This window comes from Miscanthus floridulus, chromosome 14 (assembly GCF_019320115.1).
Source record: "Miscanthus floridulus cultivar M001 chromosome 14, ASM1932011v1, whole genome shotgun sequence".
Taxonomy (NCBI): domain Eukaryota; kingdom Viridiplantae; phylum Streptophyta; class Magnoliopsida; order Poales; family Poaceae; genus Miscanthus; species Miscanthus floridulus.
In genome coordinates, this window is record NC_089593.1 from 96,157,675 (window position 1) to 96,182,494 (window position 24,820).

The 24,820-nt window shown below is 45.9% G+C and overlaps 1 protein-coding gene across 1 annotated transcript; it reads left to right on the forward strand.

Annotated features, from left to right (window-relative positions):
* Positions 1-1,881: 1,881 nt before the first annotated feature.
* On the forward strand, positions 1,882-12,822 carry LOC136504641 (ubiquitin carboxyl-terminal hydrolase 8-like). Its single transcript, XM_066499597.1, has 13 exons — positions 1,882-2,145; positions 2,253-2,477; positions 3,546-3,678; positions 3,850-3,909; positions 3,992-4,084; positions 8,260-8,571; positions 8,674-8,814; positions 9,161-9,331; positions 10,369-10,626; positions 10,714-10,859; positions 11,043-11,600; positions 11,830-12,103; positions 12,266-12,822. The coding sequence occupies exons 1-13, from the start codon at positions 2,039-2,041 to the stop codon at positions 12,425-12,427; spliced, it is 2,640 nt and encodes an 879-aa protein (XP_066355694.1). The 5' UTR covers positions 1,882-2,038; the 3' UTR covers positions 12,428-12,822.
* The last annotated feature ends 11,998 nt before the right edge of the window (positions 12,823-24,820 follow it).

The following is a 24,820-nucleotide window of genomic DNA, read 5'->3' on the forward strand; positions in this document are numbered from 1 at the left end:
TAAATGCCACCATGGCCAATGAGGAAAGAAGATGGTGTGGGTATATATAAAGAGTCAAAGAGAATAATATATCTACTTATATATAAAGGAGGATACCTAGGAGAGGAACCATGATTGGTAACAAGTTGCATACCCAGAGATGAAGCAAACTCTGCTATATATGCTTTTTTCTATCCTGAGCCACCTCTAACTTCAAAAGCCTCTCCCAAGACAAACTAGAGCATGGACTAAACTAAAATAAATACTACTCCAGTACTCCATATATATCTTAAGCATAGAGATTATCACATGGACCATGCCAAGTAAACCACCAGATCTTAGTGCCTGTTTAGTTCCCAAAATTTTGCAAAAATTTTTCAAGATTCTCCGTCACATCGAATCTTTGGACGCATGCATGAAACATTAAATATAAATAAAAAATAAAACTAATTACACAGTTTAGACGAAATTCACGAGACGAATCTTTTAAGCCTAATTAGACTATGATTGGACACTAATTGTCAAATAACAACGAAAGTGCTACAGTACCATTTCCCTAAAAATTTGCATATTTTTCAACACGGAAGCGTGTGTGTGGACACACTCATTCGTGGGAAACAAGTCAGCCCGTGTTTAGTTCAAAAAAAAAAATCCCAAAAATAGCTACAGTAGCTATCACATTGAATCTTGGGATATGTGCATGAAACATTAAATATAGACGAAAAAAACTAATTGCACAATTTGGTTGGAAATTGCGAGATGAACGTTTTGAGCTTAATTAGTCCATGATTGAACACTAATTGCCAAATAAAAACGAAAGTGCTACAGTAGCCAAATTCCAACTTCCCCAACTAAACACGCCCTCATTTTCTCGTTATATGATAGCACACTTTTAGCCGGAATCGATCACGTGCGACATGTAAAAATAAGAAATAAAAGGAAAGTCCACGTCCATATCCATCCGATGACATCACCAAGTCATAATCACACGGCACATAGAAAAACACCATGCCAGTTGAAAAGGATAGGAAAATAAGGCTACAACAAAACCAGAGGATACGTACAAGCGCTAATAATAAGACATTTCAGGAACAAAAAAAAATAATGTTTCTATATACTTATGAGCTAATTTTAAGATCAAACTTTATTCCTAAGACGAACTCGTTAGAGAAAATGCATGCTTGAGATTACCAAAAGCATCCGAATGAAGCCGACCAAAGTGCCTAATTCTTTTATTTAAAAAAAATCTGATTGCTCAGCTTTATATTAATAAGGGGAGGTGCCTAGTTCTTTTTGCATTACGCCTGCACCACCATTCAGCCTGTTCGTTTCGTCGTAAACGATCGTGGATTATTTATTTTTAATTGGTTTGGTGTGAGAGAAAAATACTGTTCCAGCTTATAATCTACGATCGTATATGAGCAAGCGAACATGCTGATTACCGTAACACATCCATCGTCGAATATGGCGACAAGAACACAAAGGAGTATATTCGAGGAGTACTTATGTAGCATTCATTCCATGCTATGAATTCTAAAAATTCCTACGACTCCCTGCTTGCACACAATATATAGCACGAGAAAAAAAATGTTCCCCAACAAAATCAGCTGGCACAAGCACTGTTGTGACAGACACGTGAGTGAAAGGCGACGGCAGGGGGACACTGACACGAGGGCCCGACCCAAACGAATCCCACCTTTTATTCCCTTTATTTTTCCGTCTTCCGATCGCCGGATCCAAACTCGACACCGATCCGATCCGACCGACCGACCTGACCGGACCAGACCAGATTGACGACGAGCCGCACCCACGCGACGCGAGCCCCTCACTCGGCTCCAGCCTGCGTCCGGCACTCCGGCTCCTCATCATCACCATTCATTCACCAGACCAGCACAACAGGCGCCTTCTTCTTCTTCAGGCCCCCGCACGCGCCCCGGCTCGCTGCCCTCCCCCTCCATCCCTCCCCTACCCTTTCCGTTTCCAGTCCCAGTCCCGTCCCGACGACGATCCCAGCCCCTCGCCCCGCCGCCGCCGCGCCCGCTGCGGAGCTCGGGCCGCAATGCCCGCGCCCCCGGACCCGTCGGATCCCGCCGCCGCCGAGCCGCCGCCCGCCGCCGCCGCTGCCGATGAGGAGGAGGACGGCCGCGTCTTCCTCGTGCCCCTCAGGTGAGCGCACGCACCCCTAACCCTAACCTAGCCCTCCCGCATGCTCGCCCGATCCTGGGTGGCGCGCCGGCAGGCACGGCCCTTCTGACGAGATGCGATGGGCGCAGGTGGTGGAAGGAGGCGCAGGAGGGATCGGCGATCGACGCGCCCGGGCTGCCCTACGCGTCCGCGCCGGCTGGACCTACATCCTACGGCATGAGGGTGCTTAGTATGTTCCTCTCGGACCAGACGTATACGCTCCGCCGCGCGGACGAGCTCCTCGAGCAGACCACCGCCTCCGCCAGGAGCTACGCGCTCCTCCCGGCCGACCTCTTCGCCAAGGCGCGGGACTGGTGAGATAGCCCGCTCCCACCTATTTTTTCTGTTCCTTATTATCACTCTTCTTCAGTTCCTCCTCGCTTCCCTGGCTGGAATGGTTGTATGATAGGATTGCCTTCAATGCCCCGCGAGATTTATTTTGGATCACCTGTTTGAGTGGGTGTAGTAACCAGCAATGCTTAGGATGATCAGCTCGTACTGAATTAGATGCCTAATGATGCCTAATGATGGTCTAGGTCACTTTAGGTAGCCAGCAGACTGCAATTCCGCGCGGTGTTGGTAATCCTGCTACTGTGATTTCGTACATCGAATATGGCGGTCCTATGTTTTCAAAGCGCTAGACTTGCTGCTGGAAGTGAGTGAGGTGGACAATTTAGGGTAACTGTTAATTTCACTTCCTAATAACCGCTGGCTGCCGATGATTGGTTGATGTGCATGTTGTTCGCGCGCCAGTGAGCTGTTTTCCGGTAGGACGGATGCCAATCCCTACGTGCTAGGGTTCGGTTCTCCAACATTCTAGTAAAGGTTGTATTTAATGAGTTACCATAAGGAGACCACAGTGCAATGCTGGAACCCCTTTTCCTTTGCTGAGCTGTGCAATAAAGCGTTGGTTCTTTCCGCACGTGCCAGGACTTAGAACGCTGATGTGATCAATGCAAATATGACTTCTTTTGTGGAGACTCTCCATGAAGCTTGTCGTGGATTAATAGCCTGTAGTTGCTCCAAAGTTTAAATTGCCTTGAAGGAGTGCATCAAAGTCTCAGAGCAAGAAATCTGGTGTTGCATTGTGGCCTTCATCAGGATGGATGGTTGCTGAGAACAAAAAAATCTTGTGCTACCTCTGGGAATGTTTTGAAGTCTAGAACCATTGATACATATCTTTCAGACTGGGACAAACCCTTTCGATATTAATGACATTAATGCAGTTGCATTGTATAGTTAACTTAAGGGTTAAGGCTAGCGGTCTTTAAATTATATATGCTCAGCTGCCTGAGTTTAGTTCTCATTTATTTCTTTTACTTACATGATGATCCGACTATTTTCTTTCTTTCAGTATAACTTATCTTATTTTATTTTTGTAGGTATATTGATTCTGCCAAGTCTGCAGGCAAAAACATGTCACCTGCTGGAGACTCCGTAAATATTTACCCCATAATGCTAAGAGTTTCAGCCACCAGAGGTACATATACACTAACAGTGAAGATTGGCAAAAAGGTACATACAAAGTACTTGCATTCTGCTTGATTCTTGTAGTTTCGAAGAGTTCTCTTTTTTAAGAAAGTTTGTTTACTTAAGGATATTGATTGCTCTCTTTTTAAGGATGATATTCTTCAGTAATAAGTATATCTTAACTTTGTGTTTTCCCCCTCCCTTTGGTACACTCAGGACAACTCAACTGAGAACTTTAAGAGAGCAAATAAGATTCTGACTGCAGACTCTGAGCCGGTATTCTTCTGACAATCCTTTTTTCCACTTACTAGTAATGGTAAATAGCTATAGTTATTTTTCTTGTATTGCATGTTTGTAGGTTCACATATGGGATTTCTCTGGGCGAACAACATACATAGTTATGACTGAATTGAACCGGTCGCCCCATGACTCAAAATCTGCAGATCAGGAGGTATCTTCTCCATCTAGCCTTCCATCTTATCTCACTGTTGTGATTTTAGTGGGATTGTTCTGGCAGCTACTTTGGCCTTTCTTGTTGCATAAAATGTCAATGATGATTTTTTTATTCTTTAGATTAGTTCTGCTTACCACTCGCTGCAGCATGTTTACTTTGTCAAGGTTCTTATATTCTTTTCTGAAGTAGGTGTATTTAATCTGTACTAAGTTAGTGCATCTATGATTCATATTGTCAAAATCTCCTTTTTTCGAATTGAACTCTTTTCCATTGAATTATTTGGCTCATACTGAGCATGGATAAACACCAAGTCACTTCAATTTCTCTCATAATCCTAGAGCTTTCTTCATGTCCTTGTAAAGTTCCATGAACAAAGGATGCATGTTCTACTTCTAAAGTCCAAGGAAAGGTCCACCATACCTTAAAGAAAAGGTGCATTCAAATCATTATGTATTTCCTTTCTGAGGTATCTGTGTCCAGCTAATTGACTTTATGTTCCCATTACAAATTTCTTATTCCACATTCTGAAAGCTGTACATTTCTTCTTTTGACTTGCTAACAATTTCTTTAGAATTTGTAAATTGTGTAAGAAAACATATTGTTATATGATTCCCGTTTAAACTAGGAAGGTTGGATGACTAGTGCATGAGTTATATTTGTTGAAAAATGTATATTCTCTTATTTGGAGCTTTGATGTTAGTTGTCAAGTGTCAACCACATACTTTATTGTAGGGGGTCAGGGCTATATATGACTTGGTTTCTGCTATCTTATTCTGAGGGTTGTGTTAGGCGTGGCGAGCCAATGTAAAAACTTAGCCACTTTAATGGAGATGAAACCCGAAAGAAAATCGTTGGGGCGTAACCCTCTTAGCGACGCGCCATATCGGAACCCGGGTATGGTGTTAAATGGGCAAGGGCCGGGTCGTCACCCCCGTGACGCGCCGTGTCGTGATCTGGGCATGGTGTCAAGTGAGCAAGGATCGGGTCGTCGCTTCCTTAGTGGCACGCTACATCGGCGTCCGGATGTAGTGAAAAATGAGCAAGGGTCTTCGCATCTGAGTCGACGGGTGCGAAGGGTAAGGAAGCTAGTCGAACCAACTAGGATCCGTTTAGGTAGTTGGAATGTAGGGTCACTTACAGGTAAGTTAAGAGAATTAGTTGATACCGCGACTAGGAGGCGTGTAAATATATTATGTGTTCAAGAGACTAAATGGAAGGGTCAGAAGGCGAAGGAGGTGGACAATACAGGTTTTAAGCTTTGGTACACAGGGACAGTCGCGAATAGAAATGGAGTAGGAGTTTTGATTGATAAAAGCCTCAAGAATGGTGTGGTGGGAGTGAGAAGGCAAGGAGATAGGATTATCTTAGTCAAGCTTGTCGTTGGTGATATGGTCTTGAACGTAATTAGTGCGTATGCCCCCCAAGTAGGCCTCGATGAGAGTGCTAAGAGACAGTTCTGGAAAGACTTAGATGGCTTGGTTAGAGCTATACCTAGTAGTGAGAAGCTTTTTATAGGAGGAGATCTTAATGGGCATGTAGGTACTACAAGCGTAGGTTTCGAGGCAGTTCATGGAGGTTTTGGGTATGGTAGTAGGAATCAAGAGGGGGAGGAAGTTCTGGACTTCGCGGTAGCTTTTGACATGATGATAGCCAACACTTTCTTTAGAAAGAGAGAATCTCATCTAGTGACCTTCAGTAGCGGACAACACAGTAGCCAGATTGACTTTGTCCTCGCAAGAAAAAAGGACAAATGAGCATGCTTGGATTGCAAGGTGATACCAGGGGAGTGTGTTGTTTCTCAACATAAGCTTTTGGAGGCAGATTTTCTTTTTCAGGTGCGTGCCCGTAGGGATAAACAAGCTAAGATTGAAAAAACAAAGTGGTGGAAACTGAAAGGAGAGGCGTCAGAGGTATTCAGGGAAAGGGTTATCAAAGAGGGCTCTTGAAAGGAAGAAGACATAAACAACATGTGGGAGAAGATGGCAACCAACATTCGGAAGGTGGCCTCAGAGGTGTGTGGAGTAACCAAAGGAAGTGGAGGCGAGGTTAAAGATACTTGGTGGTGGAACGAGGAAGTCCAAAGGGCTATTAAGAAGAAGAAAGAATGCTATAGACGCTTGTACCATGACAGGAGTGTGGACAACATAGAGAAGTACAAGGTGGCTAAGAAGACTGCAAAGCGAGCTGTAAGTGTGGCAAAGGGTAGAGCGTACGAGGATCTTTACCAACATTTGAGTACAAAGGAAGGAGAGAAGGACATTTATAGGATGGCTAGGGTTCGTGAGAGAAAGACACGGGACTTCAACCAAGTTAAGTGCATTAAGGATGAAAGGGAGCATCTCTTGGTGAAGGAGGATGAGATCCGACATCGATGGCAAGAGTATTTTGACAAATTGTTCAATGGTGAGAATATGGACACAATCTTTCAGTTGGATGACTCTTTTGATGACACCAATAGGCGCTTTGTGCAGAGAATCCAAGAATCTGAGGTCAGAGAGGCATTGAAAAGGATGAAAGGAGGTAAGACGATGGGACTGGATGGTATCCCAATCGAGGTGTGGAGATGCCTCGGGGACATAGCTATAGTATGGCTAACCAAGCTGTTCAACCATATTTTTCAATCGAACAAGATGCCTGATGAGTGGAGGAGAAGTATATTGGTACCGATTTATAAGAATAAAGGGAATATTCAAAGTTGTACTAATTATCGGGGAATTAAGTTGATGAGCCATACTATGAAGCTATGGGAGAGAGTTATCGAGCATCGCTTGAGAGCAATAACGCGGGTCTCTATGAACCAATTTGGTTTCATGCCCGGAAGGTCAACCATGGAAGCTATTTTCTTAATAAGACAAGTTATGGAGCGGTATAGGGAGAAGAAGAAGGACCTACACATGGTTTTTATTGACTTGGAGAAGGCTTATGATAAAATACCAATGAATGTTATGTGGTGGGCTTTGGACAAACATAAAGTCCCAACGAAGTACGTCGGGCTCATTAAGGACATGTACAACAATGTTGTGACTAGAGTTCGAACAAGTGATGGAGACACAGATGACTTCCCGATTAGGATATGACTACATCAAGGGTCAGCTTTGAGCCCATATTTGTTTGCTTTAGTGATGGATGAGGTCACAAGGGACATACAAGGGGACATCCCTTGGTGTATGCTTTTCGCGGACGATGTAGTGCTAGTTGATGAAAGCCGGACAGGAGTGAATCAGAAACTGGAGTTATGGCGGGAGACTTTGGAGTCCAAAGGTTTTAGACTCAGTAGAACTAAAACTGAGTATATGAGATGTGACTTCGGCACTACTACTCGGGAGGAGGAAGATGTTAGTTTGGAAGGTCAAGTAGTGCCTAGGAAGGATACCTTTCGATATTTAGGATCAATGCTACAGAGGGACGGGGATATTGATGAAGATGTTAGCTATAGAATCAAAGCAGGGTGGATGAAGTGGCGGCAAGTGTCTGGTGTCCTATGTGACAAAAGGGTACCATAGAAGCTAAAAGTCAAGTTTTATAGGACGACGATTAGACCTGCTATGTTGTATGGTGCAGAATGTTGGCCTACGAAAAGACGACATGTTCAACAGCTAAGTGTCGCGGAAATGCGTATGTTGCGTTGGATTTGCGGTCATACAAGAAGGGATCGAGTTCGGAACGATGATATACGTGATAGATTAGGGGTAGCGCCAATTGAAGAAAAGCTTGTCCAACACCGGTTAAGATGGTTTGGACATGTGCAATGGAGACCTCCAGAGGCACCGGTGCGTAGTGGAATCCTAAGCCAGGATAGTAACGTGAAGAGAGGCAGAGGAAGATCGAAGTTGACTTGGGTAGAGGCAATAAAAGGAGACTTGAAATGATGGAATATACCTAAAGATAGCCTTAGATAGGAGTGCTTGGAAGACAGCTATTCACGTGCCTGAACCTTGATTGCTTCTGATGGGTTTCAACTCTAGCCTACCCCAACTTGTTTGGGACTTAAAGGCTTTGTTGTTGTTGTTGTTATTGTATTAGATTATCTAGCTTGCACTTCTTTGAACTTAGCTTTTGAACAGTTTGCTCTTGTGATTGTATCTTCTCATATATGTTGCTTACAGTTTTGTAGTATATGTTGTTTACACTTTTGTAGTATATGTTGTTTACACTTTACTTCACATTTTCAGATGCCTCTACAAATACACATTTATGATTTGTCAGAACCTATGGTTAATGGTTCTGATGGGAAAAGAGACGAGTTAGCATTAACATTGGGTGGCTCAAGTTTTAGCAATGGTGGTACTATGAACATGGATCTGGATTCATCAAGTGGAAGCTCTAAGCAAGTTGGCTCTGGTCTAACAGGACTAGACAATCTGGGAAACACATGTTTCATGAACAGTGCAGTCCAGTGCTTGGCTCATACTTCAAAGCTGGTTGACTATTTCCTTGGTGATTTCCATAAAGAAATAAACCCACATAACCCACTTGGGATGAAGGTATGCCAAAGTGTTTTTTTACAGTTAATATAGTGTACTTATACTTGGAATTTGATATTACTTTTATTTCTTTAATTCAATTACAAAATGTTTCTTAAACAGGGGGAACTCGCATGCGCATTTGGTGATTTATTGAGGAAGCTATGGGCTATTGATAGAACCCCCGTTGCACCTCGCCAATTCAAAGCTAGACTTGGACGCTTTGCTCCCCAATTCAGTGGCTTTAACCAACATGATTCACAGGTTAGTTTGCTTTTTATTTTTGGAAACATCTTGACTCTAAAACACAAACTCCCAAATTATTTCTTTATTGAACTCCATGCATAGCTGGCTATAGGCCACTTGATCCCCTACTAATATCAGCTTTGGGATTAAGTAGCCTGAACCCCAAGATGTGGTGCTAATGTATTGAATTGTGCTGTTGGCTTGCAATATCCAGAACTTGTGTTTCTATAGGGGGGCTTTTATTTGGGGACTGATTTTTAGTTACTTGGCTTTTTAGCAATAACTTGTATATTACTTACCTGAAGTGTTTTGCAATGCCAATGAAGTGTTTCTCAGATTAGTTTTATGTGTCATACATATGTAGGAGCTTCTTGCTTTCCTATTGGATGGACTCCATGAAGATTTGAACCGTGTTAAATGTAAACCATATTTTGAAGCAAAGGATTCAGATGGCCGTCCAGATGAGGAGGTTGCAGATGAGTACTGGGGCAACCATTTAGCCCGAAATGATTCTATCATAGTTGATATCTGCCAGGTTAGTTTTGAATGAGTGTAGGGCCTCTATTTTCGAGACATGCACATTCTTCTATAACAATTTTCGTCTCCTTTCTATATTTTTTATTACCTGTTGTGTATCAGTACTTTCCCTTCGTTTCCTTGGTATATTCCTTCTATGTTTATGCAAACAGATTTACAGATCCTGGTATTTGCATTAGGGGTGCCAAAGAGAATTTATGGGATATCGATTAGGGCCTATGGTTATACAGCTGTAGTTGGATTCTTGAATCATCCATATATACTGTACCAATTGTGCTGATTAGATATGTATGTGCTATAGGAAAGGATCCTGTGCTAATTATTTTTTCAAATTTCAGAACAATTGATGGTGCAAGATTATAAAAGGTTTGCATGTGCAAATGGTTTATTGCAGCCAATATGTATGTCCATAGTTAGATGAAAATTCTACATTTTTACTCCAAAGTAACCTAATTTGTATAGAAAAAGGACATTCGATGTCACCAAAAGTCTCACTACACTGGCTACTTGATATACCTTTTCACTAAACTATGGAATAGGGATGCAAGGTGGGTTGTCGGTGAATCTGCAAATAGACTTAATTTGCGGGTTACCCACATAACCTCGCAAAAAAACAAACCTATTTGCGGGGTTGCGGACAACCTGCCTTGCATCCATACACTAAACTATGCCAATTGCCTATTACTGGACAAACAGGAGGTTTTGAGCCCTTGCTTAGAATATATTGAGTTAACACCTGCCTCACAGCCTCAGACTTCTTGTTTCTTACAAGAATTCTCCTGATCCATTTAATTGATTGATGACATTTGTTACATCTGTATAGCTGTTATTCTGGTGGAGAGACAGGATATGGGCTGGACAATAGTACATTCCCTTTTCAGTCCTTGCAATTTATGTGCCAGCTCTAAGATATATTATGCCCATTATTTGTGTATACGTTACAAATGTGCATAGTGGGACGGTTGCCTTTTGTGTACTTCAATTTATATGTTTTTTTTATCTTCTATATTGACTGTCTTTGGTGTTTCAACACAGGGTCAGTACAAGTCAACATTAGTTTGCCCCATCTGCAAGAAAGTGTCTGTAACATTTGACCCGTTTATGTATTTGTCTTTGCCCCTGCCTACAACAACAATGAGAACAATGACCATAACAGTCTTCAGCACTGATGGGATCAGTGGGCCATCATCTTACACTATTAGTGTACCGAAATCTGGAGATACAAGGACCCTTATTAATACGTTAAGCAATGCTTGTTCGTTGAGAGATGATGAGCGCCTCCTAGTTGCTGAGGTATTCATTATTCCTTCAGAATCATTATTTCAAAAGCTGCTAAACATGCCCTTCATATTTCCTTACTGTTTGGTGATCGCGATCTAGGTCTACAATAATTCCCTTATTCGGTACTTGGACGAACCTTCTGAAGTCATCTCCTTGATCAGAGATGGAGATCGTTTGGTTGCATATCGGCTTCCTAAAGACAATGAAGATGCTCCTATTGTGGTGTTCAGAAACCAGCGTATGGAGTAAGTACAATCATTCTGTACGATGTGTTATTGTGTTGTTTAGATATCAATCAAATCTATAATGGTTGAAAGTTGAAACCGAATGCAGATAAAGACGTTCATCATAAGTTTCCACTTTTGGGGCCAAGAAAAAAAAACATTGAGAAATCTCCTTACGACAAAATCACCATCTTTCATGTGCAGGTCGTCCCTTGCCAATTTTGGGCGGAAGTCATGGAAGACTTTTGGCACTCCACTTGTGTCAAGCGTTCCCGATACCGTAACTGGAAGTACTATTTGCAATCTTTTCCTAAAGGTTATGACTCCATTCAGAGTATCAAGAGATGATGTTGCCGATGCTGATAAAACAATTGGCGAAAGCAGTCTGGTTGATGAAACTGCAGATAGCAATATGAGCTCTGATGCCTCAGAGCCCACCACTATAAACAACAATTCTGTCGAGGATGAAACAGGGACTGAAGATGTGATGCAATTTTTCCTGACTAATGAGAGATTCCCAGACCAACGCATGAAGATAGAAATGGATCTATCCATTACGGTGAAAGATCCGCATATGCGTCTGCATGTGGCTGTGTGTTGGGAGGACAATGGACTGGATCAATATGATCTGAGTTCTTTGGATTCTCTTCCAGAAGTTTACAAAGCGGTGCTATTTTCTAGGAGGCCACAGGACACATGTTCTCTATATGCATGTCTGGAAGCTTTTATTAAGGAAGAACCATTAGGACCAGAAGACATGTGGTAATTTTCTTTCATCATTAGGAGCGTTTTATATCATAGTTTTTTTACATTCTCTCGTGTAAGCTCTCAAAGCGCTGTACAAGGTAGAATATTATGTTGTTGGAACAATGGTTATTTTAAAGAGTAGAAATACTGTAGTTGTACTGAATGGCGAAACTGGCACGCACACACACACACACACTTATTCCTCTTCAATTGTTTGTAAGTTTGTTCTCCCTCTATTATGCAGGTATTGCCCAGGTTGTAAAGAGCATCAACAAGCTAGTAAGAAGTTAGACCTTTGGAGATTACCTGAAATCCTTATAATACACCTGAAAAGATTTTCGTACAGTCGGTACACCAAAAACAAGTTGGAGACCTTTGTGGACTTCCCAATTCATGATCTTGACCTGTCAAAGTATATCGGTCACAGATGCCAAGATGTTCCTCACAATTATCGACTGTATGCTATTAGCAACCACTATGGAAGCTTGGGAGGTGGTCACTATACAGCTTATGTTTATGTGAGTTCTCTTCCTCCCCTACTGTGCCTTTTGGGTACATCTGTTTTCTATATCATTGGCAATTGGCAAGATCACATACTGTTCTCATTTGAGAATACCATTTTGTTCCACGTGTTGGGGCTGTAAGGTATATGTGCTTATAATGTGCTTTCTTTGGTGCAGCATGAAGGGAAAAAAGGGTGGTATGATTTCGATGACCGTCATGTGGGTCCTATAACCGAGGACAGTATAAAGACATCGGCGGCTTATGTTCTTTTTTACCGGCGGAAACAGGAGGATAGCTTAGATACAGGTACAGACATAGATTCTGATATTCCAGCTTGAGGAGGCGGAGGTAAATTTTGAGCCTAGTCCCGGACAGTGTATAGTTCATTGGTTTGCGGGGACAGCTGTGTGGCAATGCCGCAACGGAAGTGAGATAGGAACAGGTGGGAAGAGGTGTGGTTTGGCTCCAGATAGTGAGAAGGGCTTGAGATGGGGATTTACTGTTTCCAGCGTGCAGGATCAGGTGGCAGGCAGTGCACCACAGGCAGGCTGTTGTAGGCTGATATCATACATGTTGTTCTAGGGTTCAGAGGGGGAGATAATTTATCCTAGTTCCGTTACAGATTCCTTTGTTTTTCCCTTCCCTTGTTAACACCTGTAATTGATAGTGGTAAATTTTGGCTAATGACATGGGAGAAAAATCATCCCAGATTCTCTCAACAGTTGGTGTTAAAGTTTTAAGCAATGCTGACACTGTGCACTGCGGAACTGAGAGGAAACTGCTTTTGTTCGGCTTAGGCAGCGGACACGCAAATCCAGCCCACCTGGGGGCTGGGGCCTGTTTAAAGAAAGAACGCGGGGTGATTCCTACGGCAACGCCCGAGGCCTGTTACTTGTTTATATTAAGCCAGTTCTTTGAGGGTTTTCAGTGTGGTGTGACCCTTTGCGGCTGGTGTTGCCTGTCGCTTGAGCGATTATAAAATCTGTCTTCACCCAGTCAGGCGTGGTTGTGGACAGGGAAATTAAACGGTAATGCTCTGGGCGGGCGTCCGTCTGCCTTTGTGGGCCGGCGTGCTACCGGTCTAACAAGCTGCCTCCTCTCTCTGCCTTCCCCATCTCTCTCAAAAATGTATGTCCACTCGCTCGCCAATAGCTCGCTTCACGGCGCTATGTGGCTGTCCGCCCGCCCTACTCTGCACTCACCGCCACGGCCATCTCCCCGTGTGCGACCGCATTCTGCGCTCCTCGCTCCTGCCCATCACGTGCTCTCGCTCCTTGCTCCTACAGTCCCACCCTCCCCGCGCCGCTCGCTCCCGCGTCGTCAGGCACGTCGCCCACCTCGCATGGTGCTGGTGGTGCCGTCGTGTGCCTTAGGTTGGTCCTGGCCAGGCCAAGGGCACCCACGAGCGCAGCCCATGCCGGTGGTCACACGTCGCTGGCTCCCACCCTAAGGCCAGAATCAACCGGCCTCAACCTCCCCTCCTTTATGTTGCAAATATATGTTTCACACAAATGTTTCGGATGTTTCAGAGGTATGTTACACGTGGTTTATATGGATGTTGCAAAAGTAGACCGGGATGTTGCATATGTTGCAAGTGTTTTATAGGCATGTTGCAAGTATTTCAGATGCATGGTGCAAGTGTTTATTCAAAATGTTTCATCTGTTTCAAACGTATGTTGCAAGCATTTTTATTTGGATGTTGCACATGTTTCACACATATGTTGCAAGAGTATGTTTGAAATATTTCAGTTGTTTCAATCTTATGTTGCAATAAGTGTTTTCATGTTGCAAGTTGCAAGTGTTTTATCTGGATGTTGCATATGTTTCACACACATGTTGCAAGTGTATGTTCCAAATGTTTCATCTATTTTAGATGTATGCTGCATTCGAGTGTTTCATGTTGTAAGTGATTTGTGTTTCAGAGGTATGTTTAGAGAGTCATGGGGGCACGGCCCGGGCGCTGGGGAAGGGGCGCGGCGAGCGGGGGCTAGTGGATGGGGTGTGCGGCGCGCCTGGGTCCTGCGGACGGGGCATGCTCGTCCTCATCCTAGCTCCCGGGTCCCTCTCGCGCGGAAAGAGAAGGGGGTCTAGGGGAAGGAGCGGCGGGTGCGGGGTGGGGCAGGGTACGCGTGTGGGGTGGGACAAGGCGGACAGGGACAGACACGCGCGTGCAGCAGCGATACGACATAGCGGCAGCCACGGGCGGGCGGGCTGGTGACCGAAGCCGGGGTCACGCGATGGCGTTTTCTGATGGGCCATTTTGCTAGGCCGTTTAGTGGGAGTGTGCCAAGGTTACCGTCCGATGGAATCCTATCCCATCGGACGTTTGGACGCCAGCAACTCCCAAAATTAAAACGAACTCCCGTCCCCCACGTCGCCCGTCGCACACTGTCATTCCTTCAATCAAGAGTCCTGCCCCAGTCCTCTATCCTCATTGTCGCCAGAGAGCTCTGTCAGTGCCTGAGGGTGGTGTGGGCGTGAGGAAGGTAGGGATGAGGCTCCTTTCCCCTTGCGGCCAATGCATCGTAAAAGGATCAAGATGCCCAAGAGGAGGATGAATTGGGCTAATTCTAAATTTCTTTACAATAATTAAACCCTACGGTTAGCCCACTTCACCCCTTGTGCCTAGAAAGTGTTTCTAATGTTCTATCGTACAAAAAGTCTTGCAACCTAAGTTCCAATCCTACTCTAGCATGGTAATTCTATGAATGTAAAGACAGGAATGTAATTGCTCAAAGTAAATGCTCAAAGTAAAGAGAGAAGGAGGAACGCGGCGATGTTTTGCCGAGGTATCGGAGAGTCGCCACTCCCCACTAGTCCTCATTGGAGCACCCGCGCAAGGGTGTAGCGCCCCCTTGATCCGCGCAAGGATCAAGTGCTCTCTACGGGTTGATTCTTTGACACTCTATCGCGGTGAATCAGCCACAACCGCTCACAACTTGAGTTGGGTCATTCACAAGCTCCGCCGGATGATCATCAAGCTCCCAATCACCACCAAGACATCTAGGTGATGGTGATCACCAAGAGTAACAAGCACGAACTCTCACTTGACCACGACAAGCCTAATGAGAAGGGTGGATGCACACTTTGCTACTCTTGCTTTCACTAATGAGGTCTCACTCTTGGATTCTCAAATCTCAATCACCTCACTAGGACCTTGCTCTTCTTGGCACTCTCAAGGGTGTTTCTCAGCTGTTGGAATGAGTAAAAGTACCCCCTCACTGTAACTGCTCTATGAATCAAGAATGTAATCTAGTGAGCATAGGGCAACTGTCGGTGACCTCTGAACCTCTCTGCAATAGTATCCTCCATCTCTGATAGTAAGAGATCCCAGATATCAAATACAGTCTACTACATCAGAGAGTTCAGTAGCCATAACTGAATGCGAGTCAAGCCCTCGCGATATCCCATCCTTAGAAGAAGTGTCCTCATGATAGCATCAAGCACTCTAGCTGTAGGAGTGAGGTCACTGGGTGTCCTGCTCGACCCCTCACCGAATGGCTCTGTGAAGCAATGGTGGACCAAATCTGTAGGAGGCACCATACCACCATGAGGACGTCTAGGAGGCGCTGTCTGTCCATAGCAAACCTCATATAATCGGACGGGCTGCTCCTGAAGCCTGAGAATCTCCCTGACCCTAAAGCTCATCAGCCTGCAATCTCTACCTCTGAATGTAAAGTGTATAAATCTGTGCTATGGGTCAATCCAAAGTGTAGCATAGAACTCACGGACCCAAGATGGAACATATAAGCCTGTCCGTCCGAGAAAGTCTGTTAGCCCTGGCAAGTAAGATAGGTAAGGGCGAATATGCTCTCTAGCTGTTGCTACAATGGACTCAATGTGCACACCCTCTGAGACCTGAATGCTGCCCCACTGTTAAGATATGCATTATAAAAATCTTCCTACAGTGGTGTGTAGAAGCCCTCTGATGCACGCTCATCCTGCCTCGGTGGAAACCACTCCTCGAACTGAACGAACCTAAGCTGCTACACCTGCTTGGCCGTGGCGGCCCTCAAGTCCAGATGAGTCACTGGAGGTGGACCTTGTGGTCTCAGAGGTGGACGAGAATCCCTCCTCTGTGTTTTCGGCCTCGATGTCACCTGGGTGCGAGTACGACCAGAGCGGCGTAACTATGGCTGAGGTGTCTGCTCTGTCTCCTCTGACTGCACTCCCTCCTAAGTCTACTTTGTCTGTTGTGCCTGCTGCTGTGACTCCCCCCTGAGACTGACTCTCATCAATAGCAACACGCCGCCCTCCAACCATGGCTATCCCAACTGGACCACCATGACGATGCTCAACCTCCTGGACAGCGGCCCTCTGAGCAGGTGAAAGCTGATCTACAATGACTACACCACTTGGAGCACCTCCTCTCTCAGTAAGCTCTACGACGTCTGCAACTGCGGCTGCTCTCGTGGTATCTGCATCTACATACTTCTGCTTCTTTGATGTGAGCTTCTTCGTCGCCTTGCCTTTTGCCTCAGAAGGCAGGCGAGGCGGGGGCCTCGGATCCTCATCACTGGGACCACCTCCAACATTCTTGACATGAGCCATCTGAAGGAGCTAAAAAGAGCAACTGCAATGACAAGAATCAACTACCAACTGTCACTTCCGAGGCTTGGCCTTGATCCGTACTCGCGAGCTTGGCCCCGAGTTGACTGACAACTGCCAATGTGACATTAGAAACACCGACTCGTTGCATGATGGAATAGATTGGATATATGAATAATTTCAATATACATCTAAAGATACGAAACCCTAAGAAGCAAGCATTAGGTACGAAATTAGAATCGAGGGCTTGCTGCCTGACGAACCGGTGAACTGAAGAACAAGGAATGGATCATGGAGTACCACCGGGTTGGCACTGTGAAGCTAGGGTTAGGGTTCCAACAATGCAAAGCGGCACTGGATGGCACTGGCGGCGCTGGTACGGCAATGGGGGTGCTGTTGCAGGTGGCTAGGTCACGACGGATCTGTTGCTGGCATCGGCAGGGGCTCCGACGTGGACTGGATGGTGGCGCGGGTAGGTAGCGCTGGAGGTGGCGCAGCAGATGACATAGAGAAGGAACGGGTGGTGCGGGCACGGTGGTGCGCGGGCGGTGCTGGCGCAGGAGCAGGGCGGCGCGGCGAGTTGTGGATTCGGTGGCTAGGGCACGGTTGCGGCGATGTCGGTGTAGGCATTTGCGATGCGGGCTTAGGTCACGGTGGTACGATGGTTATATGGGGTCCCCATGACGGAATAGAAAAGGAAAGAGATAATAGTTCAAATCCTGTACGATTTCTATTGACCGGACGCTCCGGTGGCAACGACCGGACGCTACCACCCAGAGTCCGGTCGACTCCAGAGAGGTCCAAAACCCTTGGAGCCACGACCAGACGCGTCCAATCACAACTGACCGGACGCAGCCAGAGTCCGGTCCAACCTATCTCCATCGTCTTCGCTCGACCGGACGCAGGAACGCCACCTAACCAGACGCTGAACAGCAGAGTCCGGTCACTGCATCGCAACATTGGTTCACCTCCTGTGAACTAATCGGACGCTGGACTTCAGAGTCCGGTGCAGCGTCCGGTCACTCTTTTCCAACAAATCTTTAAAGTTCCTTCGCGCTGCCTGTTCCCAATCAAGTCCTAACTTTAATAAGATCTAAATAAACACTAATTGGGACTGATGTGAGTGACCTCTCTCAAACTCTCAATTTTTTCAAAATATTTTGCCATAGGCTATAATTCTTTTTTTAAGAAAATAGGCAATAAGAGGGCAATTTGAGTATATTTCATTAGCACTCTCTTTAGGAAGCATCTCAAATGAGTTTAGCTTTTTCATGATAAGATGATAGCGTTCCTCACGCTCGCTCTTTGTTCCCTTATGGAGCGCACAAATGTCCGACCATAGTGCATGGACGTCTTTGTGGTTCCTCACCCGATTAAACACATCTTTGCAAAGGCCTCTAAAGATCGTGTTTCGAGCCTTTGCATTCCATTTTTTGTAATTTACTTCATCGCCTTGAAGGTGCGTGGGATCCTGAGGTTTTGGGAATCCTTGTGAGGCGGCTCTAAGTATTCCAACATCTAGAGCTTCTAAATACGCCTTCATGCGGATTTTCCAATAAGGAAAATCATCTCCCTCAAAGATAGGAAGAGGACCATCCCCGTGAGACATCTTTCTCTAGACGGTTAAGTCTAATTTCATGAGCACGAGGCTCCAATACCAATTGAAAGGATCAAGATGCCCAAGAAGGGGGGTGGGTGAATTAGGCTAATTCTAAATTTCTTTGCAATAATTAAACCCTACGGTTAGCCCACTTCACCACTTGTGCCTAGAAAGTGTTCCTAATGTTCTACCACACAAAAAGTCTTGCAACCTAAGTTCCAATCCTACTCTAGCATGGCAATTCTATGAATGTAAAGACAAGAATTGAATTGCTCAAAGTAAAGAGAGAAGGAGGAACGCGGCGATGTTTTGCTGAGGTATCGGAGAGTCGCCACTCCCCACTAGTCCTCGTTGGAGCACCCGCGCAAGGGTGTAGCTCCCCCTTGATCCGTGCAAGGATCAAGTGCTCTCTATGGGTTGATTCTTTGACACTCCATCATGGTGAATCACCCACAACCGCTCACAACTTGAGTTGGGTCATCCACAAGCTCCGCCGGATGATCACCAAGCTCCCAATCACCACCAAGCCGTCTAGGTGATGGCGATCACCAAGAGTAACAAGCACGAACTCTCACTTGACTACAACAAGCCTAATGAGAAGGGTGGATGCACACTTTGCTACTCTTGCTTTCACTAATGAGGTCTCACTCTTGGATTCTCAAATCTCAATCACCTCACTAGGACCTTGCTCTTCTTGGCACTCTCAAGGGTGTTTCTCAGCTGTTGGAATGAGCAAAAGTACCCCCTCACACGAATGGAGGAAGTATTTATACACCCGTGTTCAAAACAAACCGTTATGTGCCTCTGCGCGGTGACCGGATGCTCTGGTCAGTTCTCCCCAAAATCGAGTGTTTAAGTTGTGACCGAACGCTGGACAGCGTCCGGTCAGCACTGACCGGACGTGTCCGGTCACAATTTTCCCTCTTTGGAACCTTACTGGAGTCAACCAGACGCTGGCACCCAGCGTCCGGTCTCTCACCTCTCAGTGTTTGGTCACACCAAACGAATTCACCTTGATCAAATGAACTGACCGGACTCTGCGCCAGTGTCCGGTCACACCGGAACCAGCGTCCGGTCAGCATTTGACCCTCAATTCACTTCTAACTCGCAATCATATGTGAATGAAGTTTGCTTCAATTGATCTAAGGGCTTTTTAGGAGCTTCCTAGTGCTAGATTTTATAAGTGTGCATCACACTTAACCCACTAGACTCACCTAGGTTAAGCTACCCGTCCATACCCCCCTTAATAGTATGGCCAAAGGAAAAACAAAGTCCTAAACTACTCTAAGTGTCTCTTCAACACCAAACGACACTTAGAACTAGTCCATCCTTAACCTTGTCGTCCATCCTTTGAAAACCAAAACGATTTCCATCGTAGGGGCATGACCACCATGATTGCCCAATCAATTGCCATTACCATGATCTAACTTAATTGCATCTGCAAAACACATGTTAGTCACAGTAATCTCGTATTATCATTAATCACCGAAACCCAACTAGGAGCCTAGATGCTTTCACATCGTTTCACTTAGCGGCTGCCACGATGTCACCGGCTTCGTGCATGGGCGGTAACCTCTAGCAACTATATGGTGTGTTTGGTTTATGTTTTGAATATTCCTTAGAAAGCCATCTAACAACAAATACATCAGTAACTTTTAAAACATGATCCTACTTTTCATCTGAAGGCTCCAATTTTAGTGGCTCTATTTTCTATGTTGCACTCCAAAAAGTAGCCCTCAAAGTAGACCCCTCAGATCCATTCTAACAGAGAATGACACCTGGGATCCGCTTGTCATTAACTTTCTCCATCAAAACACTAGTAATTGGAGGAAGAGCACCGACCGTCGATTGCAACGAGAGGAGTAGGGATGGAACCCAGTCGTGAGCGCGAGGAGCATGATGAGAGGAGCGAGGATTTGGCTATGGCCTCGCTGTCACACTGCTTGATCTCACCCAGCGAGAGGAGCAACACTAGGTGCACGTGTGGTTCATCCCAACCGCCGCAAATCTGGGTGGCCACGCAGGCCCTACTAGAGGGAGGAAGGGGCCATCGGAGCGAGGGAGTGGTCGTAGGAGGGAGGGGAGGGGCCGCCAAGAGGAAGTGTCATCCATGAGAGGGAGGGGAGAAACCGACGGCGTTGGAGGTGGGCAGTTGCACGGTGAAGGGTCGAGATGGCGGACTAGAGGGGGGTGAATAGTCTTTTCTAAAATTAATTATGTCGGCTAACCGATACAAATGCGGAATTAAAACTATCGGTCTAGCCAAGACTATACCCCACTATATATGTTCACTAGCACCTTGCAAAGATAACAATTATGCAACAAAGGTGCCGGGCTAGTTAGAGCTCTCCTAACCAATTCTAGAAGCAAGGTCACACAAACCTATGCCACTAGTACTTTAAGCTACAAGGGAGCTCCTACACATGCTAGTAAGCAAAAACACAAAGCTAACTAAGCTCACTAGCAATGCTCAATAACAAGGCAACCAATGCCTAATTAGAGAGTGCAAAGACTTAGCTACACAAATTAAGTAATGTGACTAACAAGGTTACATAAACCAAATTAGCCACGCAAGGGAGCTACTTCTATGCTACACAAGCAAGAAAGTAATTAGCAAGCTACACAAGCTATCTAATTACAAGAGCAACTACACAAGCTTAATATGTATAAAAGTAATTTGCAAGATTGTGTAATGGGGATGCAAACCAACGGGAAGAACAAGGTTGACACGATGATTTTTCTCCCGAGGTTCACGTGTTTGCCAACACGCTAGTCCCCGTTGTGTCGACCGCTCACTTGGTGGTTCGGCGGCTAATTAGCATCACCCGCTAAGCCCGCACGTCGGGCGCCGCAAGAACCTACCCCTTGGGTGAGGGTAGCTCAATGACACGCTTTACTAGAGTTGCTCTTCGCGGCTCCCGCGGGGCGAGCACAATGCCCCTCACAAGCACTTCTCCGGAGCGCCGCACAAGCTTCTTGCGCGCTTCGACGGAGACTACCACCAAGCCATCTAGGAGGTGGCAACCTCCAAGAGTAACAAGCACCACCGGCTTGCAACTCGATCACCTAGTGCCACTCGATGCAACCTCACGATGCAATCGCACTAGAATCGCTCACTCACACAATCGAATGATCACTATCAAGTATATGTGTGATGAAGGGCTCCCAAGCACTCATAAGCATGGACACTAAGTCCCTTGAGGTGCTCAGCACCAGCCATAGCCGAAGGCCACTTCTATTTATAGCCCCAAGGGCTAAACTAGCCGTTACCCCTTCACTGGGCAATGGTCGGGCCGACCGGACGCTGGACCTCAGCGTCCGGTCGCCCACAGACGGCCACGTGTCCCGGTTCCAACGGTCACTTGACTTGACCGGACGCAGCAGCTTTCAACTGACCGGACGCTGAACCCCCAGCGTCTGGTCGTTTCCAGTAAGGTACCGACCTCGACCGGACGCGTCCGGTCACACTTGATCGGACGCAGCCAGCGTCCGGTCACACTCCAGCTTCTGCGTCATCGTACGTCAGCCTGACCGGACGCAGCTTGCCAGCGTCCGGTGCATTCAGATCCAGTGTCCAGTCAGTTGACCGACGCCAGCATCTTCGCGACTAACTCGTTCTCACTTCTAACTTCTTCATCCTTGCTCCAAAGAGCCAACCACCAAGAATTTGCATCCAGCGCAATAGAAAATAGGCATTCTATTTTCCCGAAAGCGCCGAAACCCGCCTCGGCGGGATTCGGCGCTTTCGGAAAAATGGAATGCCTATTTTCTATTGCACCGGATGCAAATTCTTGGTGGTTGGCTCTTTGGAGCAAGGATGAAGAAGTTAGAAGTGAGAACGAGTTAGTCGCGAAGATGCTAGCGTCAGTCAACTGACCGGACGCTGGATCTGAATGCACCGGACGCTGGCAGGCTGACGTATGATGACGTAGAAGCTGGAGTGTGACCGGATGCTGGCTGCGTCCGATCAAGTGTGACCGGACGCGTCCGGTCGAGGTCGGTACCTTACTGGAAATGACCGAACGCTGGGGGTTCAGCGTCTGGTCAGTTGAAAGCTGCTGCGTCCGGTCAAGTCAAGTGACCGTTGGAACCGGGACACGTGGCCGTCCGGACGCTGAGGTCCAGCGTCCGGTCAACACGACCGGAGCGTCCGGTCGGCCCGACCGTTGCCCAGTGAAGGGGTAACGGCTAGTTTAGCCCTTGGGGCTATAAATAGAAGTGGCCTTCAGCAATGGCTGGTGCTAAGCACCTCAAGGGACTTAGTGTCCATTCTTGTGAGTGCTTGGGAGCCCTTCATCACACATATACTTGATAGTGATCATTCGATTGTGTGAGTGAGCGATTCTAGTGCGATTGCATTGTGAGGTTGCATCGAGTGGCACTAGGTGATCGAGTTGCAAGCCGGTGGTGCGTGTTACTCTTGGAGGTTGCCACCTCCTAGACGGCTTGGTGGTAGTCTCCGTCGAAGCGCGCAAGAAGCTTGTGCGGCGCTCCGGAGAAGTGCTTGTGAGGGGCATTGTGCTCGCCCCGCGGGAGCCACGAAGAGCAACTCTAGTAAAGCGTGTCATTGAGCTACCCTCACTCAAGGGGTAGGTTCTTGCGGCGCCCGACGTGCGGGCTTAGCGGGTGATGCTAATTAGCCGCCGAACCACCAAGTGAGCGGTCGACACAACGGGGACTAGCGTGTTGGCAAACACGTGAACCGCGGGGGAAAAATCATCGTGTCAACCTTGTTCTTCCCGTTGGTTTGCATCCCCATTACACAAGCTTGCAAATTATTTTTATACATATTAAGCTTGTGTAGTTGCTCTTGTAATTAGATAGCTTGTGTAGCTTGCTAATTACTTTCTTGTAAATGTGCCAACACCACCAAGTGTACACCATCATGTGTATGTGTGTTAGCATTTTCACAATCATTTCCCAAAGGATGTTAGCCACTCAACTTGCCACGCCACTCGATCCTAGCGACAATGCAAAGTTAGATCACTCGAGTGGCACTAGATGACCGATATGCAAACAAGTTTGCTCCTCTTGATAGTACGGCCATCTATCCTAAACCCGGTCATAAACTTCTCTATACACCTATGACCGGTGAAATGAAATGCCCTAGGTTATACCTTTGCCTTGTGCATTCCATTCCATCTCCTCCAATGTCGATGCAACACATGCACCAACACGATCAACAATGATATGATCCACTTCATATCATCACATGATCATATTGGTTCATCGATCTTGACTCTACTTGCTCTTCACCGTTGCCATCGTCCATCGGCGCCAAGTCTTGCTCAAGCTTCACCGCCACGCGGTCCATCACTCCAAAGCCTTCGACTTGTCCTTCACGCTTGCAACCGGTCCATCAAGCCAAGTCTTGTCTTGATCTTCTCCACCTTGATCACATGACTCAATGTCATGTCTCATGTGCATTTAAGCTCCTTCATCATCACATGTGTGAGCTTTGCAACATCTCCAAGCCATTTTCACCTTCATGGCATATGTTGCTCACACACATGTATGTGTGGACTAATCATTTGTGTTTCTCACATAAACACAATTAGTCCACCTAGGTTGTCACTCAATTACCAAAACCAAACAAGGACCTTTCACATGGGTTTCACTTGTGGGTGGAGGGGGAAACAACCAAAATAGCCTTTTACGTGCCTGCGGCGGCTGAGCCCCTAGGAATAGGGTCCTTACGGAGGATTTATGTGCCCACCTTAAAATTTGAGTTGTGTTTTTGGCCTGGACACTCACATATAGCTATGCGGGCTCAACTAGGAGCCTTGTTAGAATTGCTTTAAGCGTGAGCAGCTTTTTTTTTGACTCAGTGTTGTGAGTAGAATTGCTTGTTGGTATTTATTAACGTTTCACTTATTTTAAGTAGTCACCCTATGTTGTTGACATTCCTTAGCATCACTTTTACTAAGGTGTCATCTCTAGTGATGGTGCCAGAAATACTTGTTGGTACTACCTAGTGCCACCTCTAGAAAGACACTAAGAAGTACTTTAATATTTCATGTGACTAGAAAGAATATATAAATGAAAGGAACCTGCAAGCGCACAGATAATATACCATTGTAGCACTTTACCCAGGAGTATTCCAGGTATTGTTATTTATATTTTTACCACAGGGAAGGGCGGACAGTTGGAATATATTGATAACTTATATACATGATGGAGAATTAAACCATAACCAACTTCTACTCACAACAGGGGTAAGTCAAGAGATAAATGTATATGAATGGTAAGTGATAACTAATCATTGATCACTCAGAGTAGTCCTTTCTATGGCATTAGCATGGCTAAATAGAATATTAGAGAAATAATTCCTAAGTCATTATTAATTATAAGTCAAAGCATACGTTGATTAGTGTAATTACACTTAGTAGTTAGTGCAATTACATTTAGTAGTCATTGCTAAGATCAACTTCATATCTACACATAAGGGGTATATTACTAAGGAAGATTAAGAACATAGCTTGTCTTCCTTCATAACCGCATCCTACTTGTTCTATATTTGGGGAGTGGACTACAAAGGACTCAATGGGGGTGTCACATCCGCGATCTACCACATGGTCCGGAA

Bases quoted from the DNA above. Each gene is read 5' to 3' on its own strand.
- LOC136504641 (XM_066499597.1), top strand. From the start codon at position 2,039: ATGCCCGCGCCCCCGGACCCGTCGGATCCCGCCGCCGCCGAGCCGCCG. The intron at 8,572-8,673 runs GTATGCCAAAGT...TTTCTTAAACAG, and splicing joins ATAACCCACTTGGGATGAAG to GGGGAACTCGCATGCGCATT. The intron at 10,627-10,713 runs GTATTCATTATT...ATCGCGATCTAG, and splicing joins AGCGCCTCCTAGTTGCTGAG to GTCTACAATAATTCCCTTAT.